The following is a 24,552-nucleotide window of genomic DNA, read 5'->3' on the forward strand; positions in this document are numbered from 1 at the left end:
CCAAATTTAAATGGTGTGTGTTTCGTATATTCGTTAGAGTAGATCATTTTGCTACGTGTTCAAAACATAATGACAGGCTTACGGTTATGATACCTGCTTTCTGGACTCTCAGAAATTCTCAGAGAGTCCTCCAGGTGTTTACCTTAGAAGTTCTCTACCTTTTTGAAATGATCCTTGACTTTGGGAATGACCTCTGACTAGCTAATGGATGGGTGTAGAAGGAATGTTCTTGACCACTATGTCTTCATGTTCGGTCACAAAAACATGTCCCTCTTTAGTCAGAAATCCCATGGGGGGACGGCATTTACCTGAAGTCATGGGCGGAACCAATCTCTCTATATATACTGTGTGTCCGACCCCTGGAAGTCAGACTTTCACTATTGGCTTGTGATGTCTCCGGGTATACCATGGTGCCCGTCTGACCTGTGAAACTTCTCTGTAATAAACATTATTATACTTGTAAGTACTGGGTCCGCGGTCCTTTCCTTCATCATCAAACTTCGACAACAACATCAACCTCTCGGCTGACCAGAAATATACTTCATGTGTAAATTTGATTGGAGCATTTTTTAACATTGAAGACTCATTTTCTCCCTCATCCTGTTTTTGTAGCTCACCCTTCTCTCTCTCTCTCTGACTGTCCTTCACTCCCTCCTGACGTTCCGGGTCCGGGCTCTTCTCTGAAGTGTCGTCCAGGTTTTAGCTGCCTCTCCAGATGCCGCCTCTGCTGGAGAAGAGATAATAATTATCTGGGCATGTCATTTTTTTCCCCTCCCACTGCGTTTCCTGCGCCCGGGCTCCTTCTTCCTCCCCATTGTTGGTCACAAGACTCAATTTGTTGCCATTGTTTGCATCACCCCTCTCATCTCGCTGTGATGTGCTATACACGGTTGGGAAGTGTAAGCACAGAGAGAGAGAGAGAGAGAGAGAGATCTTGCCTGTGCTGAACATGTGTAGGTACGCCCGGGGATATGTGTGTTTCCGTGTTCGAGTTGCCGTGTATGTACTGCTGCACGAGTTCCTACAGAAAGCTCTCTCTCTCTCTCCCCTGAAGCTTGAGTCGCAGGGTGTGCCGAGCATCCTCCGACTGGCAGGTTGCATAGATGTTGACGCAGCGGTCCCCAGCGAGCTCCATAATTGGGAACCTCGCAGGAGATGGAAAAATTCGACGTAGGATGAATTAATTCTCCCGCCTGTTATTCCGTGCCTCGTTCAGGGGGTCGTCTGTAATCTGTGCTAATGCGTTCGCAGAGTGCACTGGATCAATTGCCTTCGCTGGTAGAGAGAGAGGCAGGATGAGAGGGAGGAATGAGAGAGAGTTAGTCTTTCCGACTAGTGGGAAGAGATGAGATGGGATGAGTTGCTGGATGATAGAGCCCTGAGTCTAAAATATGATCAATGGGGGGGCGACACCAGTGAAACGTACAGGACCAAATGAGCCGTTGCTTTGAAGGCTAACCCTTAATCTTAAAGGTCTCACCGGAGCCGAGGAACAAGTCCGTCAATGGGCCGATGGGTAATGAGGGCTGCGGTGGAAAATTATTTCTCCAACTGATGTTCCATTTTATGTCAATATTATACTGTAAATCATCAGAGTGTCTGATCCTCAGGCCTGAAATGATTTTCTTTCATGAATGAATGAGATAGAAACGTTACAGTCTCATCGGTTCACACTTGGCTGGTACTGTTTTTTATCCAATGTGTCACCATGGCAACATGTGGTCAAACAAGTAATTTAATGAGAACTATGACAGACAGATTCTGTCTTTGTCTGTTGGAATAGCGTTGGAATAGTGTAACATAAAGTCAAAATATATATAATATATCTATAATCTCAATCGCCCCTGGTGGCTGGCTGCGGTATAGTTTATAAATCACAGCTCCACCATGTTAGTGGATGGGACATGTACCAAAACTAAAATGTACACAGAGTTAAATATCTTTTCTCTGTGATCTCTGTCATTTAAGGTAGTTCTCATCCGTATGATGCTTTTTCCAGTAAGTTTGGTTTAATAAGGTAATGCTAAAATGACAAAGTTGCAGCATTTCCCCATTTTTTCTCCTCCCAGTTTCTGCTTTATTTTTATGCACAAATTGAAAATGAATATAATCAGTGTAAAGTGAAAATTGCGTAGTAATACCAAATATTGGAACTTTTTTTAACAGCAGCACGAACACATAACGACTCAGAAAGTCACTGAACTCGATCAGAAAAGTCTGAGTCGGAAATATTAATAGTTTTATACTAATAAGGATAAAGTACCAGACTTGCTCTTCAACGTAGCAAGGCTGAGTGTAATTGCTCATCAGTTCAGCTTTTTATTTGTAATACGATTTATACGTGTGTCCCTTATGTCTTTAAATGGCCTGAAATACATACCAGGATATACATTTTATATATGCATCCATATGTGTGACAATATAGCACATGGAAATATTTCATTTATTATTATAAGATGAGGAAATATAATAAGCTCATCTCATTGAGTGTTACTGAATTAATTCCCAGACCTCAGAATATACTGTATATATATGTTTTTTCCATTCAGGGATTTTAAACGACTCGCAGAACGAATTACCAAGACTAAATGATTTATTCAAATACACAATCCAGATTCTGATTTCATTTCTGACCACAAATTCCCCTGATCCCTGTTAGTCACAAGCACCGACACATGTTTTGCTTCCCTTGTCCTCTTCACAACGCAGATAACAGAGGGCTTCTCTCTTTCCTTTTTCATTTCATTACCGACCCTGTGGATTATCCGTCCGTTTCCCCTTCTGTGCCCGTGGCAGTGACCGCAGCCACAGTCGTACAGACACAGATTATCCTGCCCGGTGACTTTATGTCTGCCCGTAATCTTTTGTCTGCCAGCTTTGCATAACTGACGCCGTGTTTCTGTTCCATCTGATTTAATGACCTCAGCGGTGTTCTCGAGCAGTGGCTTGTTGGTTGTTATGGCTACCGTTTCCTGGATAGTGTAGTATACTGCTGAGTGGGTACGCTTGTGCTCATGTGGTGGATGTGATGAGTGAGTGTGTCAGCGTGTGTGTGTGTGTGTGTGTGTGTGTGAGTGAGAGAAGCACAGTGATATGACGACTCTACTTTCACAAGTAATTACGGTGCATCAGCCATTAAGAGGCTGAACATTTGCACTCGACTTTAAAAGTATGGTATCCTCTGACTAATGCTATCTGTGAGATGACAGAGACGGAGAGGTGTGTTAATCAGGGCCTGTGTGTGTTTCAGTGTGTGGTTCTCTGTGTGTGTCTGAGGGAGGTGGGTGCGTTTTTGTGCCTGCTGTATTTTTGAAAATGATTGTAGTTCACGGAGGAGAGTGCTGCGCTGCTCACATTAGGGAGCGAGAGCAGAGGAGGAGATGGGCTTGTGTGTGTGTGTGTGTGTGTGTGTGTTTGTGTGTGTGTGTGTGTTCAGATGAAGGACATTTATTTGTTGCAGTATGTGAGGCCCCCGGCGGAGGAAATGCTTTTCTAACCACAATCAGCATCCATCAGAAGCCAGGCTTACCGCTCCTACAGACAAAAGGTTAAACGCTTCTCTAAATCATTCTCTCTTTTTGTTCTCTCTCTTTTCCACACCCCTCCTTACCCCTTCAACCCCAAACCAATACTCCCCTGTCCTTTCCTACATCCCAACCCATGTCCTCCTTCCCCTTCATGTCTCCCTCCTCCTCCTCCCCCATCCTCCTCCTCCTCTTCCCTCCTCTCCAGCTGGTGGGCGGCGAGTTTGACCTGGAGATGAACTTCATCATCCAGGAGGCGGAGAGCATTGGCTGCATGGTGGAGCTGCTGTCCCACTGCGAGGTGACGTGCCAGGCTGAGATCTGGAGCATGTTCACGGCCATCCTCCGCAAGAGCGTGCGCAACCTGCAGACCAGCACGGAGGTGGGCCTCATCCAGCAGGTGCTGCTGAAGATGAGCACGGTGGACGACATGATCGCAGGTGAGCAACAGACGGGACACTGAAATGCACAGACGTACAAAGTCTCAATCACACAGACTACTAGGGACGGAAATCGGCAGGGACCTCCCGATACGATACTATCACGATACTTAGGTGGCGATACGATATGTATTGCGATTCTGTAAGTATTGCGATTCGATATTACGATTTCCTGGGATTTCTTTTGGTTATTTTTTTTTTTTAAATACTGGACCATGGAAAAATGTTGAATCATTCCTTCAAATACAACACAGTCAAATTCAATTAGAGCTTTACCAGTTTTATTTCAAATATTAACATTAACTTAATGACTGCCGGGCAGCCAATAGAGAAAATAAATAAGATGTGCCCTATTATTGTATAGCCCCTGTCAACTGCACACAAACTGACAGATTAAGAAATGTAGGCCACTTAGGCTACTTTTAAACAATAAATAAAAGATAAATTAAATAGAATGAATAAAAGTTTACTTAAAATATAAACTTTGAAATAAACAAAAAGTAGGCTATTGTTGTTTGCATGTAGCCGATGCAAAGCTAGTGCTTGGGTATGTTTAGAATCTTGTGCAAAAACAAGAGCTGGTCAACATGCTCTGGGGTAATGTTGCTCCCCCCATATATCCCCCCCCGGTATAAAACAATAAATATGTTTTAAAAAAAAAAAAAAAAAAAAAAAATCGATTTGGGAGGCAGCATATCGATTTAAAAATCGTCATTCACAAGAATCGCGATTTGTAACTGAATCGATTTTTCCCCCCATCCCTAGAGACTACACAAAGATATTTTGTGTTGGAACCTACAGGCTTTTGGAGTTTGCTTGTTCTCACTGGGTCTGCGTGGGTTTCCTCTGGGTACTCCAGCTCCCTCCCACAGTTAATTGGAGACTCTCACATGCACGTAGGTGTGAATGAGAACATCAATGCTTGTCTCTATATGTCAGCACTGTGATTGACTGGTCCAGGATGTTCTCCGCCCTCTCGTCCAATGTCAGCTGGGATTGGCTCCAGCTCCGCCCCTCAGAGAATAAGCAGTAGGGATAATTGCTGTAGGGATGGATGGATGTTTTCCAAGTATCCATACACATCCAGTGGCCACTTTATTAGAGAAATGTATACAAGGTAATGAAATCCAATACAACAGCGTCACCACAAATTCAGCAATAACAGAGCTTTAAAATGTGTTATTGGTGTTTTCAGAAAAGTGATAATTCAGTGTTCAGCATTATACAGAACCTCTGAGGAGTGTTCAGTGTGATGTGACTTATCCACTTGCAAAATAAACTTGATGACCTCACAGATCTGCTTTTCAAGGTGACATCAGTTAAAGGACACAACACATTCTGCTTGAGATCCCTAACTTGGACAAAAACATCACATCCAACTCAATGACGCTGAAATAAACGATAATTTCTGAAAACTTTTCTCTTCACTTTCACCGAAATATGAATTAATCCCCCGTTGTTATTATGCTTTTATAAATAATTGAATGTAAAATAAATCACAGTTTTACTGCCCTGCATGCGTTGACCTCACACACTCGTTTGTTTTATGGAGTTTAACAAAGACAAAGATTGGTTCGTTGATTAGTTGAGCTCCTGCTGCTTAGCTGTGGTAATGGCTGACCTCAGACAGGTAGTGATTTTCCCACAAGTGCCTTTCAGAATCACACAAAGAGCATCAACTCCTGGATTCAAGAGTGGGCTGTGTGTAGGAGGAGGAATAATCGTAACACGGGCAGAAAGGAACGAGAGAAAGAACCTATGTGCCGGGTATGCAACCGAATGTTCCTGCAAAATGGTGAAAAGTGGGGACCTGGTCTTTTCGGTCAGGACGCGGTTTAGGCTGATTTGTCAGGCTCCGATCACATGACCTTCCCCCCCCTCTGGAAGAAACAACTGTCATTACCAGTGTAGAACACAACATGGAAAATCAATTAAAAGAGTGGCTGACCCTGTTGTTTTTAGCTAGGAGCTGTTGTGCAGTTCAATTCTGTGTGTTTGTATGGACGTGGAATTAAAACCGCTACAGAGCCATACATTGGAATTTATTTATACTTGGGAATATATAAAATCACCACAACTGAAGGAAAATAATGAAGGAGATCATTTCAAAGCATATCACATTACAAGTTTAGTTCAAACCTGTGAAACTAATGAGGTTGACTTACTTCAGTTCAAGCCCAGAACCAACAGTTTCACTCCTCTCATATAGATGTGTATAGATGTGTGTGTGTGTGTGTGTGTGTGTGTGTGTGTGTGTGTGTGTGTGTGTGTGTGTGTGTGTGTGTTTGCCCTGCAGTCAGACCTCTCTAACAACCCACTGGTGCAGCAGAGGTTCTGACCTCCCTGTGCTTCTGTGTGCGCTGCTGTTTGTATCCAGAGCTTGATCTGGAAGCAGCACATACGCAGCCGTCCCTCCACATGATCCTATTGGCCTTGACTTCCCCTTAATGATGCCTCAGACTGCGGGTCCTCTCCCTCCCTCCTCCTCCTCCCCCCCTATGTCCTCTCTGTCCTATACCCCCCCCTGCCTCAGGATAATCTGTTTTATAACTTCTTCGACTTGCTAGGGCCTCACCACAGCGAGAGTGTACATCGCCTGAATCAATTCAATGCCAACGCTTGTAGAATCCCTTTCTGAGCCACGATTCTTAGACTGTAGAATCTGACCTACATGGATTGATCGTACCACAAACAGAGCGGAGAGGGGTTTTAAATCTAGGACATTGTGTGCTGCGTTTTTTTTTTTTTTTCCCTCCCATACCAAGCACCTCGGTGAGCTGGCCCTCTGCTTTATTCCCTATCGCCGGGCTCAGGCTAATTAAATATTGTGGGAAGGCTCTATTCATATGGAGCAGGCCTAACAGGGAAGAGGAACCTTTGTGAGCAGATTGCGCCTAGGCCTTATCGTCACGGATCGGTGGCGACTGTGGGAAGTGAGAGGCAGCGAGGCGGGAAGGTCGTTCAGACCAAACAATCGCTGTTAACAACAACGCAGCCTCTAACTAGCTCCTTAAATATTCAGAGGGATAATATTTTAATGCCCCTGTTTGTCAGGTTCTTGACATGTACTCATTAAAGGGAAAGCTCATTTGCAGCCTTTGAATGAATCTGTCGACAGGTTGTTGTGTTACAGGTTTTTTTTTGCTTATTAAAATGTCAAGGTATTAAAAGAATAGTTCGACCCTTAAGGGGACCGGGGGAAACGGTCATTAGATCATTTTGGGAATTTAAGATTTTTGTTTTTAAGTAGAGGGTGGTGCAGGTAGAATTTAAAAACTACTGAAACAATTTCCCTTCAGTTTGGGGGCATGACCTAAGAAAGAACACATGCAAAATTGAAGCAGATCTGTAAATGAGCAGATGTTTCTTCAACTTGACAAGATTCACTAGGTTTGCGTTCTCCAAGCTCACCTATTGATTCCCAATGTATTTACATCTTATGCTAAGCTAAGCTATGCCTTTGTATTTAGCATAGAAAACATGAGAAAAATGTATCGATGCTATTCTAAGTCTCAGTGAATAAAGTGGTTAACTAATATAGAAAAACATTTGAAAAAGAAAAAGAACGTTCGTACATATTAAGCCATTTTACACAAGTTTTCTTTTTCAAAACATGAACATCTGTGAGTTTATTGATGTGGTTTATATTCATAAATCAACATTCATTATCAACAAGCCTCATGTACATTATGTGCAGGCCTGTCACTGTTGTCTATATAAGCCAGAGAGTGTTTAACATATCAATACGTGTCTAACACAACAAGATGTTACGTGGCTGTGACTCGAGATTCAAGGACGTGTGTATTTTCTGCACAATGAAGGAGCTCCGAGTTCTTGGATGGTTCACACGTGAATTTTGACAGTACTGAAAAAATCCATTACTCACTATGTGTCAGTAGAGGGGGTTCCAAATGCTGACTCACTAACACACTCATCATGAGAACACACACACACACACACACACTTGTTGTCACGTCTCTGCTGTCTTACACTCACTTTCTGCCGCTGCCTGTGTTTCCTCAGACCTTCTGGTGGACATGCTGGGAGTCATGGCCAGTTACAGCATCACAGTCAAGGAGCTGAAGCTGCTCTTCAGTATGCTGAGGGGAGACAACGGCATCTGGGTGAGTTGGTGGACACTTGAAAACACACCCTGATGTTATAACTAAATGGCCACATTCATATTTTTTTGCTGAACAGACCCACGCACATCTATCTGTACTTTGCAGGTACCAGGCAACAGACATTGACATAGCAACAAATATAAAAAACAATAACACGGGGGAGAGAGGAGATGTGGGTGGACAGGAGGGAGAGAGAGAGAGAGACCAGGAGAGGTTGGATTAAGCAGACTGGTTATTATTATGATGACAATAGCAATAATAGTGATACTTATAGATAGGTAATGATGTCATCCATAATAACAGCAACAATGTTATTATTGATGCATCAGTTAAAACAAGTAGTAAGTGTAATAATAATGCTAATAATAATAATAATAGGTTAACAATGACAGAGGAGGCAACAACAGTGTCTGCAAACATGTCTACTTTTTAACTTTTATCTTTTCATTTTTCAGTTTCACTCCATAATATCGTCATGGTTACGTCACTATATCTGTGTTTGAACTCAGTGTGATTTGTTATTGTTCTTAGAGAAATGTCATCTTGACTTACAATGATTATATATTTCACAGTTTCTGATCTGCCAGTGTTCTGTAATTGTTGTTGAAGCTAAACTTATTTGACACTTGATTAACTGCAGCATGAGTTTGTTTGTGTGTCTGGATGGAATTTAATGAGATGGTTGTGAATAGAGTAGAATTGTATGTGTGTGTAAGCATGTGTGTGTGTGTGTGTGTGTGTGTGTGTTTGTGAGTTGCTTTCGGAGTGTATGTCAAGACAAGGACAATTAGGCTCATGTTTAACTCTTTTTTGGGGTAATTGACATTATCAATGCAGAAGGGGTTTAACTGTGTTACTTCTGTTAGAGTAATAAGAATCAGCCTAATCAGCCTTGAAGGTGAAACACGTCTGCAACAGCCTGTTGATTCAGAATACTTTATCTCCCGTTGTGAAGGCTGACATCTTCTCATCCACACCCTGCCAGATACCCACCCTCTTTAATCTATATGCACATAACCACCATCTAATAACCAGCAGCAGCTCGGCTGGAGTGGAGGACTTTACTCCTCCTTCTCCTTTGTCGGATGTTTTCACGAGACAAATGGAGAGATTCCAGTCGTTCACAGTATCTGATGATCTATAACTTCCTCTGTCACTTTGAATAGGCAGTAATACCTAGTAAATATGTGTACTTCCATATCAACTAGATGTTGCTTAATTCACAGAGGAGGTTATGTTTTCATGTACGTTTATTTGTCTGTTAGCATTACACAATGCTATTACACAAACAACTACTTCAGTGATTCCTATGAAACTTGGTTGAAGGATGTGGAATGAGTTAGGAAAGAGCCAAAACAATGTTGGTGCGAATACGGATCTGGGGTTGGATCCAGCAAATTTGACTCATTGCAAGAGAGGCTGTTTTCAACATTTTTGTGGATTTCTAACAGAATTATTCAGGGAACTGATATTTCTAAATTCTTCCTGCAGATCCAAGTAAAAATCTGGATCTAGTGATTTTAAAGATTACATAAGGGGACTCCTTGGCGGAGGTATGCACTCATTCTAGTTTGGTTATTTGACTGTGGCTGTTGTCAGTAGGGGTTGGACAAATGTACTTCGCTGGTTTATCCTTTTTTCTTTGGGTTCTTATCTGAGGTTCATTTGATTGGATTTAATTCTCTATAGTTTTATTGGCTGAACAGTTTCTGCCCTCGTTAAGGACTTTGTAACTATAATTCATTATTATTATTAAAAGTAGTAGTAGTTGTAGGAGTAGTTTTTTTTTATTGGTGACTGAATAGAAGGGGTAGTAGGCTGTGCAGTCGCTGACTTGTAGATCTACAACACCATGTTTACTCTAAGTAGCTGTTAAAGAGATGAAATCAGGATTTGAGACGTGTTGCTTTGTGTGTATTCCACCTCAGGGCTTCTTGTCGTCGGCATCCTAACTGCCCCCCCAGCAGTTTGCTGATATGCTCAGCTCTTGTCACTAGTTGTGTCAGAGTAGATGTTTCAAAATGGAGCTATGATATTTAGGATGGTTTCGTGTGACTAAACTTTCTGCTCTGCTATCCCTGCCCTCTCCGGGCTCGTGCAGCAGCAGCAGCTAAGTCAATATACCCTCGTTCCCTCTCGTCAATCTCCCCTCGGGCTCCGGCTCGGGGACAATCAACCACCCCTGGTCACCGCTCAGTGGTCCACAGCGAGACCATCACCCGCCCCTTCAGCCCTTCTCTTCATACCACCGCTGTCCAATAGTCATCGCCGCCTCATCCACCTCGCCCCTGTTTCCCTGTCTTTTCCAATTTCTCCCCCGGCTGCCCTCTCCAGAGACAGATCAATAAAGGGTTGCCATGGTATTGATGAGGTGTTGTCAGGGGAGGGCCGGGGTGATTGAAGAGTTATTGATCCACTGGGGTTGTGGTAGAGATGTGATGTCACATTATGTGTTTTTTTCTTTAACCGATTTTCTCCCCTGTGCCTCTGATATGCAGCATTTGTCACATGATAACAGCGATCACTTTCTTTTTTCTTCCTCTCCTCTCCTCTCCTCTCATCCTCTCCTCTCCTCTCCTCTCCTCTCCTCTCCTCTCCTCTCCTCTCTCTCTTTCCGTTTCCGGTGTGAGTGAGTGGTGGTGGTGGACGCGTGGGTGGCGCGGAGAATTTGAACTGGGTTTGCCTGTTTACTGGGATTTCCTTGGTTTTTGTTTCTCATTTCCTATCTGCATGATAAGGTAAGCCTTTTCTTTATTATCGTTTTCAAGTGGCAACGACAGACCGCGGGTTTGTCGGGGGTCTCTGGAGGAATGGCGTCCACGGAGACGCCACCTCCGTCACTCCGGCAGGGAGTCAGAATAGTCCCGCCGGGGGACAACGTTAAGGTGGAGGAAGTCCTGCTGGCTGTTGGAGAACAGGTGGGACATGATAATGTAGTTTATGCCTCCAGAATGAGCAAAGCGGTGGTGGTATTTCTCAAGGAGGAACCACAGGTGCACCAGCTGATTGCCAGTGGAGTGTTTATTAGGGACGGCTTCGTGCAGGTGAACCCGCTGTCGGTTCCCGCAACTCGGATCACGGTATCCGGAGTTCCGCCTTTTATCTCAAATGAGATCTTAAGATCCGAGCTCAGCAGATTCGGTAAATTTTCTAGCGGGTTCAGAACGTTAAATCTCGGTTGCAAGGATCCCAAATTGAGACATGTACAGTCCCTGAGACGGCAGGCGTTTATGTTCCTGTCATCCACCACGAACTCTCTGGAGGTCTCCTTCAGAGTGAAGCACGGGGACGGGTTCTACATGGTGTACGCCAGCTCCGGGAGCTTTAAGTGCTTTGATTGCGGGGATGTGGGGCACAAGCGCTCCTCGTGTCCGCACCATCGGCGGGCCGGTGAAGCGGCAGGTGGCAGTGGCAGCGGCCCGGAGGCGGCTGCCGCTGCCACTGCTGAGGAGGCGGCGGATGCGGCGGCTGCCGCTGCCGCTGCCACTGCCGAAGGGGCGGCAGGTGCGCATAGCACCGAAGCAGCGGCTACACCTGGCGGCTCGGGGGCCGCGGCGGCACCGAGCACCGAACCGGAAACTGAGCCGAGCGGCTCGGGGACCGGGGCGGCGGCCGGCGCTGAACCGGAAACAGCGCCCGGCGCCGCAGCGGAGGACGCTCCTCGCGCTGGAGTGTCAAAGCCCACTCGCGGCAGAGCCTTAAGTGGCGGTGATGCAGTGAGTGGGGGGGACGGTTCACAGCCTGAAGCAGAGAAGTCAGAGGGGCAGAGTCTGTCCAAGAAATTGCGTGTGTCTGAGGACCTAGAGAAATCCTCCCAGTCTGCAGCTGCAGAAATGCCACATGTTGAGGAGGCAGGTCCCTCAGGTGCCACAGATCACTGTGTGAACAACGATGAGGGACAGAGTCTGCCAGCCAGTCAGGCCCCAGGTGAAGAGATGGAGGAGGAGTCAGACCTAGAGAGTGTAGCATCTTTTGGGACCCCAGCTAGAGATATCTCCCTCTACACTTTGGAAGAAATAAACAACTTTCTTGACGTAACATATGCGAGAGTAGCCAAAGTGGAAGAGTATTTTGATGATACAGAAAAATTTATTAGATCGGTGGCGTTTCTGAAAAGACAGTATGGGTTGGATCAGCTCGACGAGAAGAAACGTTTCCGTCTGAAAAAACACATGACAACCCTGAGGAAACAGGCTAAAGGAAAAACAACGAGACAGACGAGGAGCACTGTAAAATAATCATGCATCACTTGGTGTTTTCTTCTTCACTGATTTCTGTATTTTTCCTGTTTATTTTCTTTTCTGACTTTTCTATGAGGAAATTAAAAATAGGGTCACTTAACATTAACGGGGGAAGAGAAAGTAAAAAAAGAGCTGTTATAGCAGAGATCTCGACTCAAAAACACATTGATGTGTTATTTTTGCAGGAAACACACACAACATCGAGTGATGAAGTAGACTGGGGTTTATGGTGGAGGGGTCCTCATGCCTTAAGCCATGGCTCCAACTTCATTGCAGGAGTAGCTGTAATGTTCACCAAAACAATAAATGCAACCATCTTATCCGTTACAGAATTAGTGAAGGGGCGGTTGTTATTAGTAAAAGCAGAAATAGAAAATACAGTGTTGGTTTTTGTGAACGTCTATGCCCCTAATCAAGGTGCAGAGAGAGTACGCTTTTTTAAGTTACTAGAAAACGAACTTAAAAACTATCAGCAGGATCAGCTAATTGTCGGAGGTGATTTCAATTGTACTCTAGATTTTACTAAGGACCGGACCAGTGAAGAACCTCACCCCCAGTCAGCGCAGACCCTTAACAGTCTTATTAAACAGCAAGATCTGGTTGACACCTGGAGGTTAAAGCATCCAATAGCCAGACAATATACATGGATGAGGGTCAGAGAAAGCAGGGTGACGGCAGCCAGACTAGACATGTTGCTTATATCCCAAAACCTTCGAGCCAGACTAAGTGACAGCATCATTAGCCCGGTTGGTTTCTCAGACCATCATCTGGTTAGCATAGAGTTAGTAATTTCACCAGGGGAGAGGGTTAAATCCTACTGGTGTTTTAACAACAAACTGCTGCAAGACACTGCGTTCTGTAAAGCTTTTGAGCTGTTTTGGCGCCAGTGGAAAAATAAAAAAACAGATTACAGTTCTTTAAAGCTCTGGTGGGAGATAGGCAAGGCACAAATTCGTGTGTTTTGCCAACAGTACACCTCATACTCCACTGCCACAGCTAAAGCAGTCATTAAAGAACTGGAGGATAGCATTATAAACATAGAGGAGGGCTTAGTTGCAGATTCCACCACAGGTCAAACACTACTGAAGGAAAAAAAGTTGAAATTGAGCTCATACCTGCAGGAAAGGGTTAAGGGAGCTCTCGTGAGGTCCCGGCTGCTTCATCTAACAGACATGGATGCACCAACTGCTTTCTTTTTCGATCTTGAAAGATCAGTTGCACAAAGAAGACAGCTCACCTGCATTAGACTCCCAGGGGGCGGAATAACCACCTGTCCAGGCGAGATGAGGAGCCAGGCGTCAGCTTTTTACACCGACCTGTTTGGTGAGGAAAATTGCTGCATGGAGTCCCGTGAGGAGCTGCTGCAGGGACTACCCCAGCTTAGCCAAGAGGAGAAAACTGCCCTCGACTCTGAGCTAACTCTGCAGGAGCTGACAGAAGCGGTGAACCAGATGGCATCAGGACGAGCGCCAGGGATTGATGGTCTCTCCAATGATCTGCTAAGGAGATTCTGGAGCATCATTGGTCCGGACCTACATGGCGTCCTTTTGGAATGTTTGAGAACAGGTTCACTTCCTGTCTCTTGTCAGCGAGCAGTAATCTCCCTGCTGCCAAAGAAAGGAGATTTGGCCTTACTTAAAAACTGGAGGCCCGTTGCTCTCCTGTGCACAGACTACAAGGTACTTTCAAAAGCCTTAGCCAACAGACTAAAAAACATTTTGGAGATGATTGTCCACAGAGACCAAACGTACTGTATACCAGATCGGACAATCATGGACAATATTTTTCTGATTAGAGATGTTATGGATGTATGTAAAAAATATGAGTTTAATTGTGGAATTGTTTCTTTGGATCAAGAGAAAGCTTTTGATAGGGTAGATCACTCTTATTTATTTGACACTTTAAGAGCTTTTGGTTTAGGTGATGGGTTTATTGCATGGCTCAGCCTATTATATAATGGTGCACAATGCATGATAAAGATGGGGACAGGGCTGACCAGACCAATCCAGGTACAGCGGGGGATAAGACAAGGCTGTCCAATCTCTGGGCAGTTATACAGTCTGGCCATAGAGCCTTTGCTTTGCAGGTTGAGGGGTAAGATCTGTGGCCTCTCGCTGCCTGGCTTCCCAGATCCCGAGTACTCCCTCATAGTCTCTGCATATGCAGATGATGTAAATGTGTTGGTCTCTAATCAACAAGATGTGTCCTCTTTACAAGAAGCACTGTCACTGTATTGTAAGGCTTCCTCTGCACGGGTGAACTGGGAAAAGAGCGAGGCTTTGTTGGTGGGACAGTGGAGCGGGCAAGCAATACCAAGTCTGCCTGGGGGTCTTGAGTGGGGGAAGGAGGGGTTAAGAGTTTTGGGTGTATTTTTGGGTAGCGATGTGTTTCTAACAAAAAACTGGGAGGGAGTGAAGGAGAAGGTGTGTGCTCGGTTGTCTAAGTGGAAATGGTTGCTACCCCAGCTGTCCTATAGGGGAAGAGCTTTGGTTGCCGGCAGTCTGGTTGCCTCGACTCTCTGGCACAGGCTTACGGCTCTGACGCCACCGAGAGGACTAATTGAGGAACTACAAAGAGCCATACTGGATTTCTTCTGGTCTGGCAAACACTGGGTTCGGGCAGCAGTCCTCTATCTGCCGGTGGTGGAAGGAGGACAGGGACTGGTGGACATCAAGTCCAAAATTGCCGCTTTTCGCCTTCGGGCAGCTCAAAGACTACTGTACAACTGTGGGCCGAGGTGGGTTGATGCGGCACGTCTGCTGCTGAGGAGAGCTGGAAGATTGGGCTACGACAAACATCTCTTCCTTTTAAGAACGGAGGACATGGATCTCACCGGGCTGACCCCGTTTTACAAGTCAATGTTAGATGCATGGCAGATTTTTCATGTCAGTAGAGAAAACAATGAAACACCTGGTTTGTGGCTGTTTGAGGAACCGCTGTTCTTCAATGACTTTATGAGGTCGGAAACACTGCAGTCTGCCAGCCTCAGAGACAACCTCAGACGAGCTGGATGCACCAAACTGGGCCATCTGATAAAGATGACAGCAACATCGGTGGATACCCTGAGAGCGAACAGCAATATCAACTCTACCAGACTGATAAACAAAGTGTTGGAGGAGGTCTGTGCCGCCCTGCCACAAACCATGAGAGTCTTTGCAAGCAACAATACTCTGTGTGACCAGTGGAGTGATGACTCGGAATACAGTTTCCCCTCCTTATTCATCAGCCCAGCTGTTGGGGAGTGGCAGGAGAGGCGTGGTCAGTTGTTGTCCTTCCCAACTCCTCACCTAGACAGCTTTCAGTCTGTGGGAAAAAAGTCTGTCTACCAGACCTGTGTAAAGGTTCGTAATTTGCACTCTCTGGAAGAGATGAGAGAGTCGAGGTGGACTGGGCTATTGGAGCCAGAGGCTTCTCCGAAAGGCAGCTGGCGGGCCTTGTACAAGCTGCCCATTGAAAAACGGACAGCAGACCTCCAGTGGAGGGTAGTGCACGGGGCGATAGCTACAAACAGATACAGAGCGCACCTTGATCCGGAGCTGGGGGAGGGGTGTACGTTCTGCTCCCAAGCTGAAACACTGGAACATTTATTTGTTCAGTGTCCACGGCTGGAAGCACTTTTTAATGTGTTAAAAGGGTGGTTTCAGGGCCTGGGAGAGGTATTTTCTTTTGGTTTGTTCATTTATGGTCCGAAATATTCTGCAAAGGAAAAAGCTGTACACAACCTGGTAAACTTTGTCTCTGGTTCTGCAAAGCTAGCCATTTGGCTGACACGGAGGAACCAAGCACTGGACACTGGTAGCGTGCATCCGGCGCCAATGCTGGTTGGATTTCTGAAAGCCAGACTCAGAGTAGAACACGCCTACTACAAAATGATGGACAATTTGATGACATTTAGCCGCATATGGGCTGTTGCGGGGATTCTATGCACCCTTGGGGATGAAGGGGAACTGATTTTTAACCTGTAATTTGAGATACGACAGTTAGTATGGATGTGTGAGTGGGTATGTACATGTGTGTGTGTGTGTGTGTGTATATATCGAAAATAATCTATGTAGTATTTATTAACCTTGTTTGGTTGCGGTGTACAGCTGGTGGCTGACGTAAGAAGTGTTTTTGTTCCTGGAAATAGAAAATAAATGGATTTTGAAAAACCAAAAACCTCTCCTCTCCTCTCCTCTCCTCTTCTCATCCTCTCCTCTCCTTTCCTCTCCTCATCCTCTCCTGCAGCCAAGACACGCGATCAAGCTCTTGTCGGTGTTGAACCAGATGCCTCAGAGACACGGTCCTGATACCTTCTTCAACTTCCCAGGACGCAGTGCAGCGGTGAGACTGACCAATGAAAAACACACAAAACACACATGAGCCAAATTCAGCCCTCACATTGCTAGATATTGATTTTTTGTAACCAACACATGTTAATTAGCCAACAGTATGAGGAGTTGGGTAAAAATAAATAATGACAAACAGAGTGACATAATGATGGCTGTTAACATAAAGAGCTGCTCTCATGTGTTTACCCTTCCCCTCTCCAGGCTATAGCATTGCCACCAATTGCCAAATGGCCTTACCAGAACGGATTCACCATCAACACCTGGTTCAGGCAGGATCCGCTCAACAACATCAACGTGGATAAAGACAAACCGTACCTCTATTGGTGAGTAGGAACACTAGTCGCCCAGATTGAATGAGATGGAACAACTCAGAACATCCATATTCACTTCAGCACAATCAGAGCATTTCTAATAATGGTCGGGAATCTTTTATTTCATCTTTTACCCAGTGACGTTATTTTATTTTAATTAAATTAAAATCTGTGCTTAAAAACCACAACAAAAAGACCTTTAGAACCAGAGAAGAAGTAAAAGAGGCTTTGGTGCCACTTTCTTCCCTGTCAACTCTCCTCTCTGGTGAAAGTATGAAGAAACAAACTGAAGTGAACTCGAACGCCGCAGGTTGAAGGGAAGTGTGCTGCACTTAATCACAGCGAGAGAAAGCACTCAGCAGCCACAGACAGACTTTGCACCGGCCTCGTGATCTGCCACATTAGCCGTCAACAAAGGTACGAGGACGCTAATCGAACATTCACGGACGGTTGAGACGGTTTCTCTAATTGAGGAGTGATGTGGTGGAATCGCTTGTTTTGTTTTATCCAACAGTTAGAAATCCAAAGATATTTAATGTACGAGAGCCCGACCGATTTATCTGTTGACAGATATAATCAGCTGATAAGAGCCTTTCACGGACATATTGGAATCTGTGGTTAGGTTTTATTTTACATAAAAAAAAATATGATTTGTTAATGTTTAGATTTTATATAATTGGTTGTACTTGTGTTTTCTTTTTTATTTCTACTTATTTCTTCTAAAGTTATTGGTTTAACTGAATATCAAGCCTCAATTCGATTTCTTTGTCAGAAAGGTTTATGTTATTGTTCGATAGGTTATGTATTTAAATAAATATAAGTTTTTTACAAATGGTATCCTCGACAATATTTCAACATTAAACCAAGCAAAGCAGCAATTCAGCTACATAAAATATTGCCTTTGTGCACTACCAAAATTAAAAAGTGAATTGTGTTGGCATTTCACCAATCAGTCATAGGTCTGCCTGTATAAAAAACAATTCTTCCTCTACAGGAATTAAAAACAAATAGTTTCCTTAAACCTTTCCTCCCTCTTCTTCCTCCACAATACACACGGCATCATTTCCATTCTCTACTCTAACACTGCAGACGATAAACATTTAACTCAAGCGACTGAGTGACACTGAAAGAAAATAGATGAACAGATAATGAATTAGAACATAACTTTAAATGTCAGGCCACTCCAGGATGCGCCTGCCGCCCGGTGGACGTCTCCGCTCGTCCTACAGCTCTCGCCCTCGCTGGCCACCACGTTAGCATTGTAAGTGCACGCCGTTAGCCACAATGACGCCTCATTAGCTTTGACCTTTTATTTAATTGAACTCCTGTGACTCCTCTTCCCTCCACCTCTTCACTCTTATGACGCTAACCAGCAGCGCCGCGCTCCCTTTGCCTCTCGCAGAGTCAAACTGATTCATTACCAGCTACCCTAATGAATCAAGGAGCAAGTCATCTACAGGAAGGATGTCATACATCCATATATTCTCTGGATAACATCACAGAGACGAGCTGTAATCAGGGGAAAGCGTCAGGATGTGAACCTGTTTCCGTAGTGACCATTTGTCAGGTTGTCATGGTAAGCAAGGAGCGAGCGCGGGAGGCTTCCCCTCGTCTCCACTGGTCCGGGTCTTATCATCCTCCTCCAGCTGCTACTCCAGCCGCCTGTCGGATACCGGCCTCCACGAAGCCCCCCCGATAACACCCCCCCAACGTATATACCTGGGATTCACTTTGGAGGGATTTATGTCTGCGTCCTCCTCCTGCTATGTGTGTGATCCTTCTGGGCCGAGTGCAGAAGTGGAGTGGCTCTTGTTGTTTCATGAAATAGCGTCTCTGTGAGACTGGGCTTCTACGTGGAGGTTACATGTGTGGGAAGAGGAAAAAAATGGAGTGAAAGAGATTAGCTGTGATTCTCATGAACCTTTGAGCTGGAACCCCTGGTGCTGAGAGAGGACTTCATACTATCTTGCTTTCTGTGCCTGCTGTTGGCTGGAAGGATGTGATGCGTGGGAGGGAAATGTGTCCTGCTTGTATTTCGGTGGGCAAGGTTTCTTCAGGAATTATTTGATCCGAAAATGGAGGCTGGTGCAGCAGGTTGTAGGTGGATTTGTTTGCAGGATTAGAACTTATTACATTCTGGTATGGATGCAAATTAAAGGATCTGATAAAGGACATTTAGGGGACGGATATTTATAAGTGTGTGAGAAATCTTAAATTTTACAGAGAGTGAATTACAGATCTCGCTTTTCCACTGTTTCATAATATTGTTTGTGTGTTGTGTTTTGTGTTATCACGCATCTCCCTCTCTGCTGTTTTATTCCTTTAATAAGAAGAAGATCTCATGTGTAGGTTTGTGTGGCCTCGGTGAAGTTATGAGCTCTAGTGCAATACGTTACAGATATTATTTGCAATAAAGCCTCCCTGACAAATCCAACCCGACCATGTTGTCCGGCTTAATTCGACAAATGTTAAGGAATATCAACAAAGAAATGAGAATTTGTTCAGTCTCACTAAAATCTACTGAAACACCACGAATCCGCAAAGAAATTCAAATTAGGCAGCGTTGGTTAAGAAGCATCATAATTAGTTTTAATTTAGAGCTGTCGTTTGTTTTTAAATTCAGAGTTATTTTCAAACCACGGATCTTGAAATGATAACAGAATAAATCAACTGGAACTCCCCTCTGATTCTCTCTCCCCCCCACAGTTTTCGCACCAGCAAAGGAATCGGTTACTCCGCTCACTTTGTGGGAAACTGTCTCATCGTGACATCGTTGAAATCGAAGGGAAAAGGCTTTCAGCACTGTGTGAAATACGATTTCCAGCCCCGCAAGGTAAGACAACACACACACAAACACACACATGCACAAACAAACAACTCAATTTTAAGTTAGCAGTGTTTCTTTATGGTTTCCCTCTCGTGGGATGAGACGGCATCAGGACCATGTGGCTGCTCCCTGCTTGTATCTCTCCTTGCACTCACTAGGAGTGTTATTGAGTCTAGATAAGGTCTGTCAATTACGACCTAAACTCTGCTCCTCGAACGCACCGTCAGCATTTTGCTACGGCCCTGCACATAAACACACACACACACACACACACACACACACACACACACACACACACACACACACGCGCTCTTGCATGCAGGACATAAACACACGCACACATTCTCTTGATGAGATGGCCTTCCGCTGGATTTGCTGACCCAGTAGAATCTCTGAACTGCCTAACAAAGTTCCCAGTGGTTTCATTTGATCAATTTATAAGTCACCGTGTCTCATAGCATTTTTTGCTCGCACTGTGCACGTGTTAATGTGTGTGTGAGCATGTAAGCGTGACGGTGTCCAAATCCCCAGATACTGTATGTGTGCACCTGCAAACTTCTAGTTTATATGTGTCTCCTCCGAACAGTCTCGCTTGCATTTCAGGGTTTCCTCATACTCACATGCACTCTATTAATGGTACTAGATGTTAGTAAGTGAGCTTTGGAAGAGTGCTGAAGTGAAAAAATTACGATCAGTGTTTAGAGGGACCCATTTTGTTATTGTGACGACATGAATTTGAATGCAAAACCTGTTAGTTGACAAAAAAAGCTCTAAAATAATTATCGCACAGCAGGAGGCTGCTCTCTGTGTACTTCAGTAATTGTTGTTTATTTAATAACGTTTGACTCACCGCAGGCTTTAACAAATTTTTCTCACATTAGTATTGTCACTTCAGTAGATTCGGCCGCCTAGCGTGTCGATGTACTAAATAATGTGCATCCGGACATCAAACAGGGTTAAAGAGATATAGATCAGTCGGGGGGGGGGCGGGTGGCGTCCATCCAACACGGGAGCTGTTGGATGCTGCACAAAGGATGAGACACACGTGGAAAAAACACACAATGAAAAGGAAAATAAAATGATTTTAAAATAGGATCATTTAAATCAGTAGCAGCAATGTCTGCTTAATAAATACATCAGTAAATATAAACCAACTGCTTTGAAGAGGAACTCCCACTTGTAATGTTTAAATGAAAATAGCTTAAAGTAAAAAACAATCATGAGAATCATTTTTAATGCTCTACGCCAGCGACAGCTATTGGTCGGAGGCATTCTGTTATCTGTCTGTCTGTCTGATTCTAGTGAACATGATATCTCATGGACGCCTTTAGGGAATTTCTTCTACTTTGGTACAAATATTAACTTGGACTGATTCGATTTATGGGGTCAAAGGTCACTGTGACCTCTCAAGAACCATGTTTTGCCTTGTGGAGGTTATAGCTCTGGAACGCGATCAAGGAATCCTTTCACATTTGGCACAAACATCCACTTGAACGCGATATCTCTCGACTGCTTTAGGGAATTTTCACTGGTACTCAAAGATAAAGAAATGACATTTCAGTGGTCAAAGGTCACATTGACCTTATAGGAATCTGGGGGGAAAAATGTGTAAAAATATATACTTGGAAACTGCACTGGTGAAGGGAGACATGCAACTGCAGTTCGGTTTAAAAATGTTTAGTTTTGTTGAGATTTTAGTCATATTTTTGAATGTGTTGTGTATTTTCTTTCCAGTGGTACATGATCAGCATCGTCCACATCTACAACCGCTGGAGGAACTCGGAGATTCGTTGCTATGTTAACGGTCAACTGGTCTCCTATGGTGACATGGCCTGGCACGTCAACACCAATGATGTAAGTATCAGATTATAAAAAAGATAAGATAATCAATAAAAAATAAAGCCTCTGCACCAGCCTCAGAAAGCCGATTTACTCTGCCTTTACTTCTCAATCCCCTCCCTCTGTGACACTGGCAAACATTTTGAGATTTGTCCTCTACGTCCGTCAGCCGTGCCAGGTTTGCCCTTGGGCGTCGAAACTCCAACTTGCCACTTTCCCGTTGAGCAGGGGACAGTTAGCCCGACCTCTCAGTGGCAGCATTCATTCCACTTCCTGGCCGGCTCTTGACTTCACTGCAATTACTGAAGGCTGCGTGTTATTCTCTGTGAGGAATTCCTCGACCTTGGGTGAAAATGTCTCACACAGCTCAGCAAAAGACAAGTGAGAAAGGAAAATGAAAGAAAAGGTGAAGGTGAAAGAACAGGTCTGGGAATGTCCCGATGCTGTCAGGATATCAGGCTCATGATTAAAACTTTGAAGAAGCAGATGAGTGAAGATCTCAGAGTGATGAAGGGCGCCAGAGGGACGGAGGAGACGAAATGAGAGAAGACACGAAGACGATGGTATTAAGTGATGGGCAGAGAAGTAAAGAGCCATTAAAAAGAAGCAGCAGCTTTCAGAAGTTCATCACCGTCCGCTGTCTTCATCACTGCAGACGCCGTGAACTGAAATGAGCAGAGATGGAAGATGAATAATTAAGTGACTCCTGAGACGTCTTGAAATGCGAAGATCAACAAACTTTAAACAAGTATTTAAAAGTTTACAGGTTTCAGCAAAGCTAGAATTAGTTTAAATGTTGAACTTCAAATAAACTGTGTGATAATTAGTCAAAGAAATGTCCATCCTTCAAAAAGAAAACTCACTTCTGCTTCCTTTCTTGCAGAGATTCACGTCATAGATAGTCGTCTTTTGCACGCTCTGAAAAGTTGAAAATCCTGACACGATATTACATTTTTCCCTGTCTGTCTTTTCACAGAGCTACGACAAGTGTTTCCTGGGTTCCTCGGAGACAGCGGACGCTAACAGGGTGTTCTGTGGGCAGCTGGGAGCCATCTACGTTTTCAGTGAGGCCCTGAATCCAGCTCAGATCTTTGCCATTCACCAGCTCGGCCCGGGATACAAGGTGAGACGCTCAACTGTCTTTTGTTAAGACGTAGCTCCTCAGCAATGTATGAATGTATGAAGCAAAACTCTACTTTTCAAAAAGAATACTGACACATACTCAGTGTAAAACTCACGTTACACCATTGCCTCATAGAAGCAGTTTTCATTGTCCAGAGCCAAGCCTTGGATGAGCTCCCTCATCCAAGGCTTGAGGCTTGAGGCTTTTTTATTTTGAGAGAGGCAGAGCCAGCTCCTGAAATTCTCCGTGGTCGATCATCTTGTAATTCTGTGCAGAAGAGAGACATGCTGTGATCTGACCGGCGCTTGTCTGCAGTCATTTCCAATTTAGGGCTCTTGTAAATGCCAATACACCTGTTTTGTAAAGTTCACAGTCATTCTCTGGAAATGCATCCCTGCAAATTAACAAAAACACGTAAATAGCAGATTGAGAATGAGGTACTATCACTTCACATCTCCCGGGAAATGGCCACTTGGCAGTTTTTGTGAATTTTGCCTTTAAACCTCAAGTCTAGACTTTTGAATGTTGTGTTTCTCGGGGTTATAACTATTCAAATGAGTCCTAATGGTGTGGGGTGTTGAGCACTGATAACTTTAGGATTCACCAGCCCTGCCTTTTGGCCCTGGCCCGACAGTGACAGCTGAGATGCTGCAACACCTTGCCAGCCTTCTGCCTCGGGCCACTTGTTTACTCAGGCGTCCAGAACTGTCTAGATTTCATCACCATGACACCGCAGGGAAACCTGAGGCTGCTGATGTCTGCACACACACAGCCGCTGGGATTTCAGCTCCTCCGTGGGTTTTATACTGAATCTGCTTTAATTACCAAAACCTGATAACACTAATGGAGAAACATTCTGACAGCGTGCAGAGTAGATATATATATTTATCTGTTTATATATATCATACAGACATCCTCTTTCTCCTCAAACTCTCTCTTACGTCATAGTACATAAGCCGTGTTACAGACTAGAGTCCTCACTTGTTCCTGCTAATGATCACATGCTCGGGAGTTGCTGTCTGCTCCGCCACAGATACTGATTCCTCTGTCAGTCACAGCCCGCAGTTTCTTGAGGCCGATCAGTCAAATGATTGCCTCTCCGCACGCCGCAGAATGGGCTTCTCACTTCGCCCAGAGGAGACCATTAAACGGCTCGGTTGTTTCAGAGCCGCAGGCCTCAGAGCTGGTATTGTAATGATGAGTGCGCGGGTTTATTCTGGTCGAGCGCCAGCGAAACTCAACTTGTGGCTCACACTTTCCTGTTTTAATGCAAATGTAGGCCAGATGATGATCTGTGTACATGAAAGCTGCTCTTCTGTGTATACTGTACAGTGTACATGTGTCTATGTGTAGCTATATATATATATATATATATATATATATATAAGGCCTCTTGTTCTCAGCCACTGTCAGGGTTGCTGTTCAATAACGAGGAGCAGAAACGCAGACAGACTTTCTGCTCGCTCTGCTAAACAAGCCTTCAGCACAGGGAGGTTGTTCAAGGTCTGCTCGCTTGACGTGACTCAGGATGGCACATGGCACGCTGTGTGGACCCAATATCTGTGCGTGTGCGCACTTCAGCACTTCCTCGCTGGCGTAATGAAAGAAGAAGATGGAACATAACATCTTGTTTTTCTGTGTGGGCGAAGGAAGCGCCAGCAGTTTGTGTTTTATTTTGGAGGGTGTCTGTGTGTGTGTTCTGTGTATTTTCTGTCACTCACACGTTGTCGAGGGGGTTTTAGTCTCCGTCCAGATGAACCATGTCAGTCGATCTGGACACGTGCATGTATTT

General features: G+C 44.5%; 1 protein-coding gene across 2 annotated transcripts in view; it reads left to right on the plus strand.

Moving 5' to 3' along the window:
* LOC133019225 (neurobeachin-like) overlaps positions 1 to 24,552 on the plus strand; it is a 103,810-nt gene that overhangs the window by 28,292 nt on the left and 50,966 nt on the right. For both annotated transcript variants that reach the window (XM_061085626.1, XM_061085627.1), the window contains exons 2-8: positions 3,733 to 3,964; positions 7,988 to 8,088; positions 16,557 to 16,652; positions 16,862 to 16,983; positions 19,678 to 19,804; positions 21,533 to 21,652; positions 22,614 to 22,760. In XM_061085626.1, the coding sequence (XP_060941609.1) occupies positions 3,733 to 3,964; positions 7,988 to 8,088; positions 16,557 to 16,652; positions 16,862 to 16,983; positions 19,678 to 19,804; positions 21,533 to 21,652; positions 22,614 to 22,760 (945 nt within the window). The remainder of the gene's footprint in view (positions 1 to 3,732; positions 3,965 to 7,987; positions 8,089 to 16,556; positions 16,653 to 16,861; positions 16,984 to 19,677; positions 19,805 to 21,532; positions 21,653 to 22,613; positions 22,761 to 24,552) is intronic.

Source organism: Limanda limanda, chromosome 14 (assembly GCF_963576545.1).
Source record: "Limanda limanda chromosome 14, fLimLim1.1, whole genome shotgun sequence".
In the NCBI taxonomy this organism is placed as follows: domain Eukaryota; kingdom Metazoa; phylum Chordata; class Actinopteri; order Pleuronectiformes; family Pleuronectidae; genus Limanda; species Limanda limanda.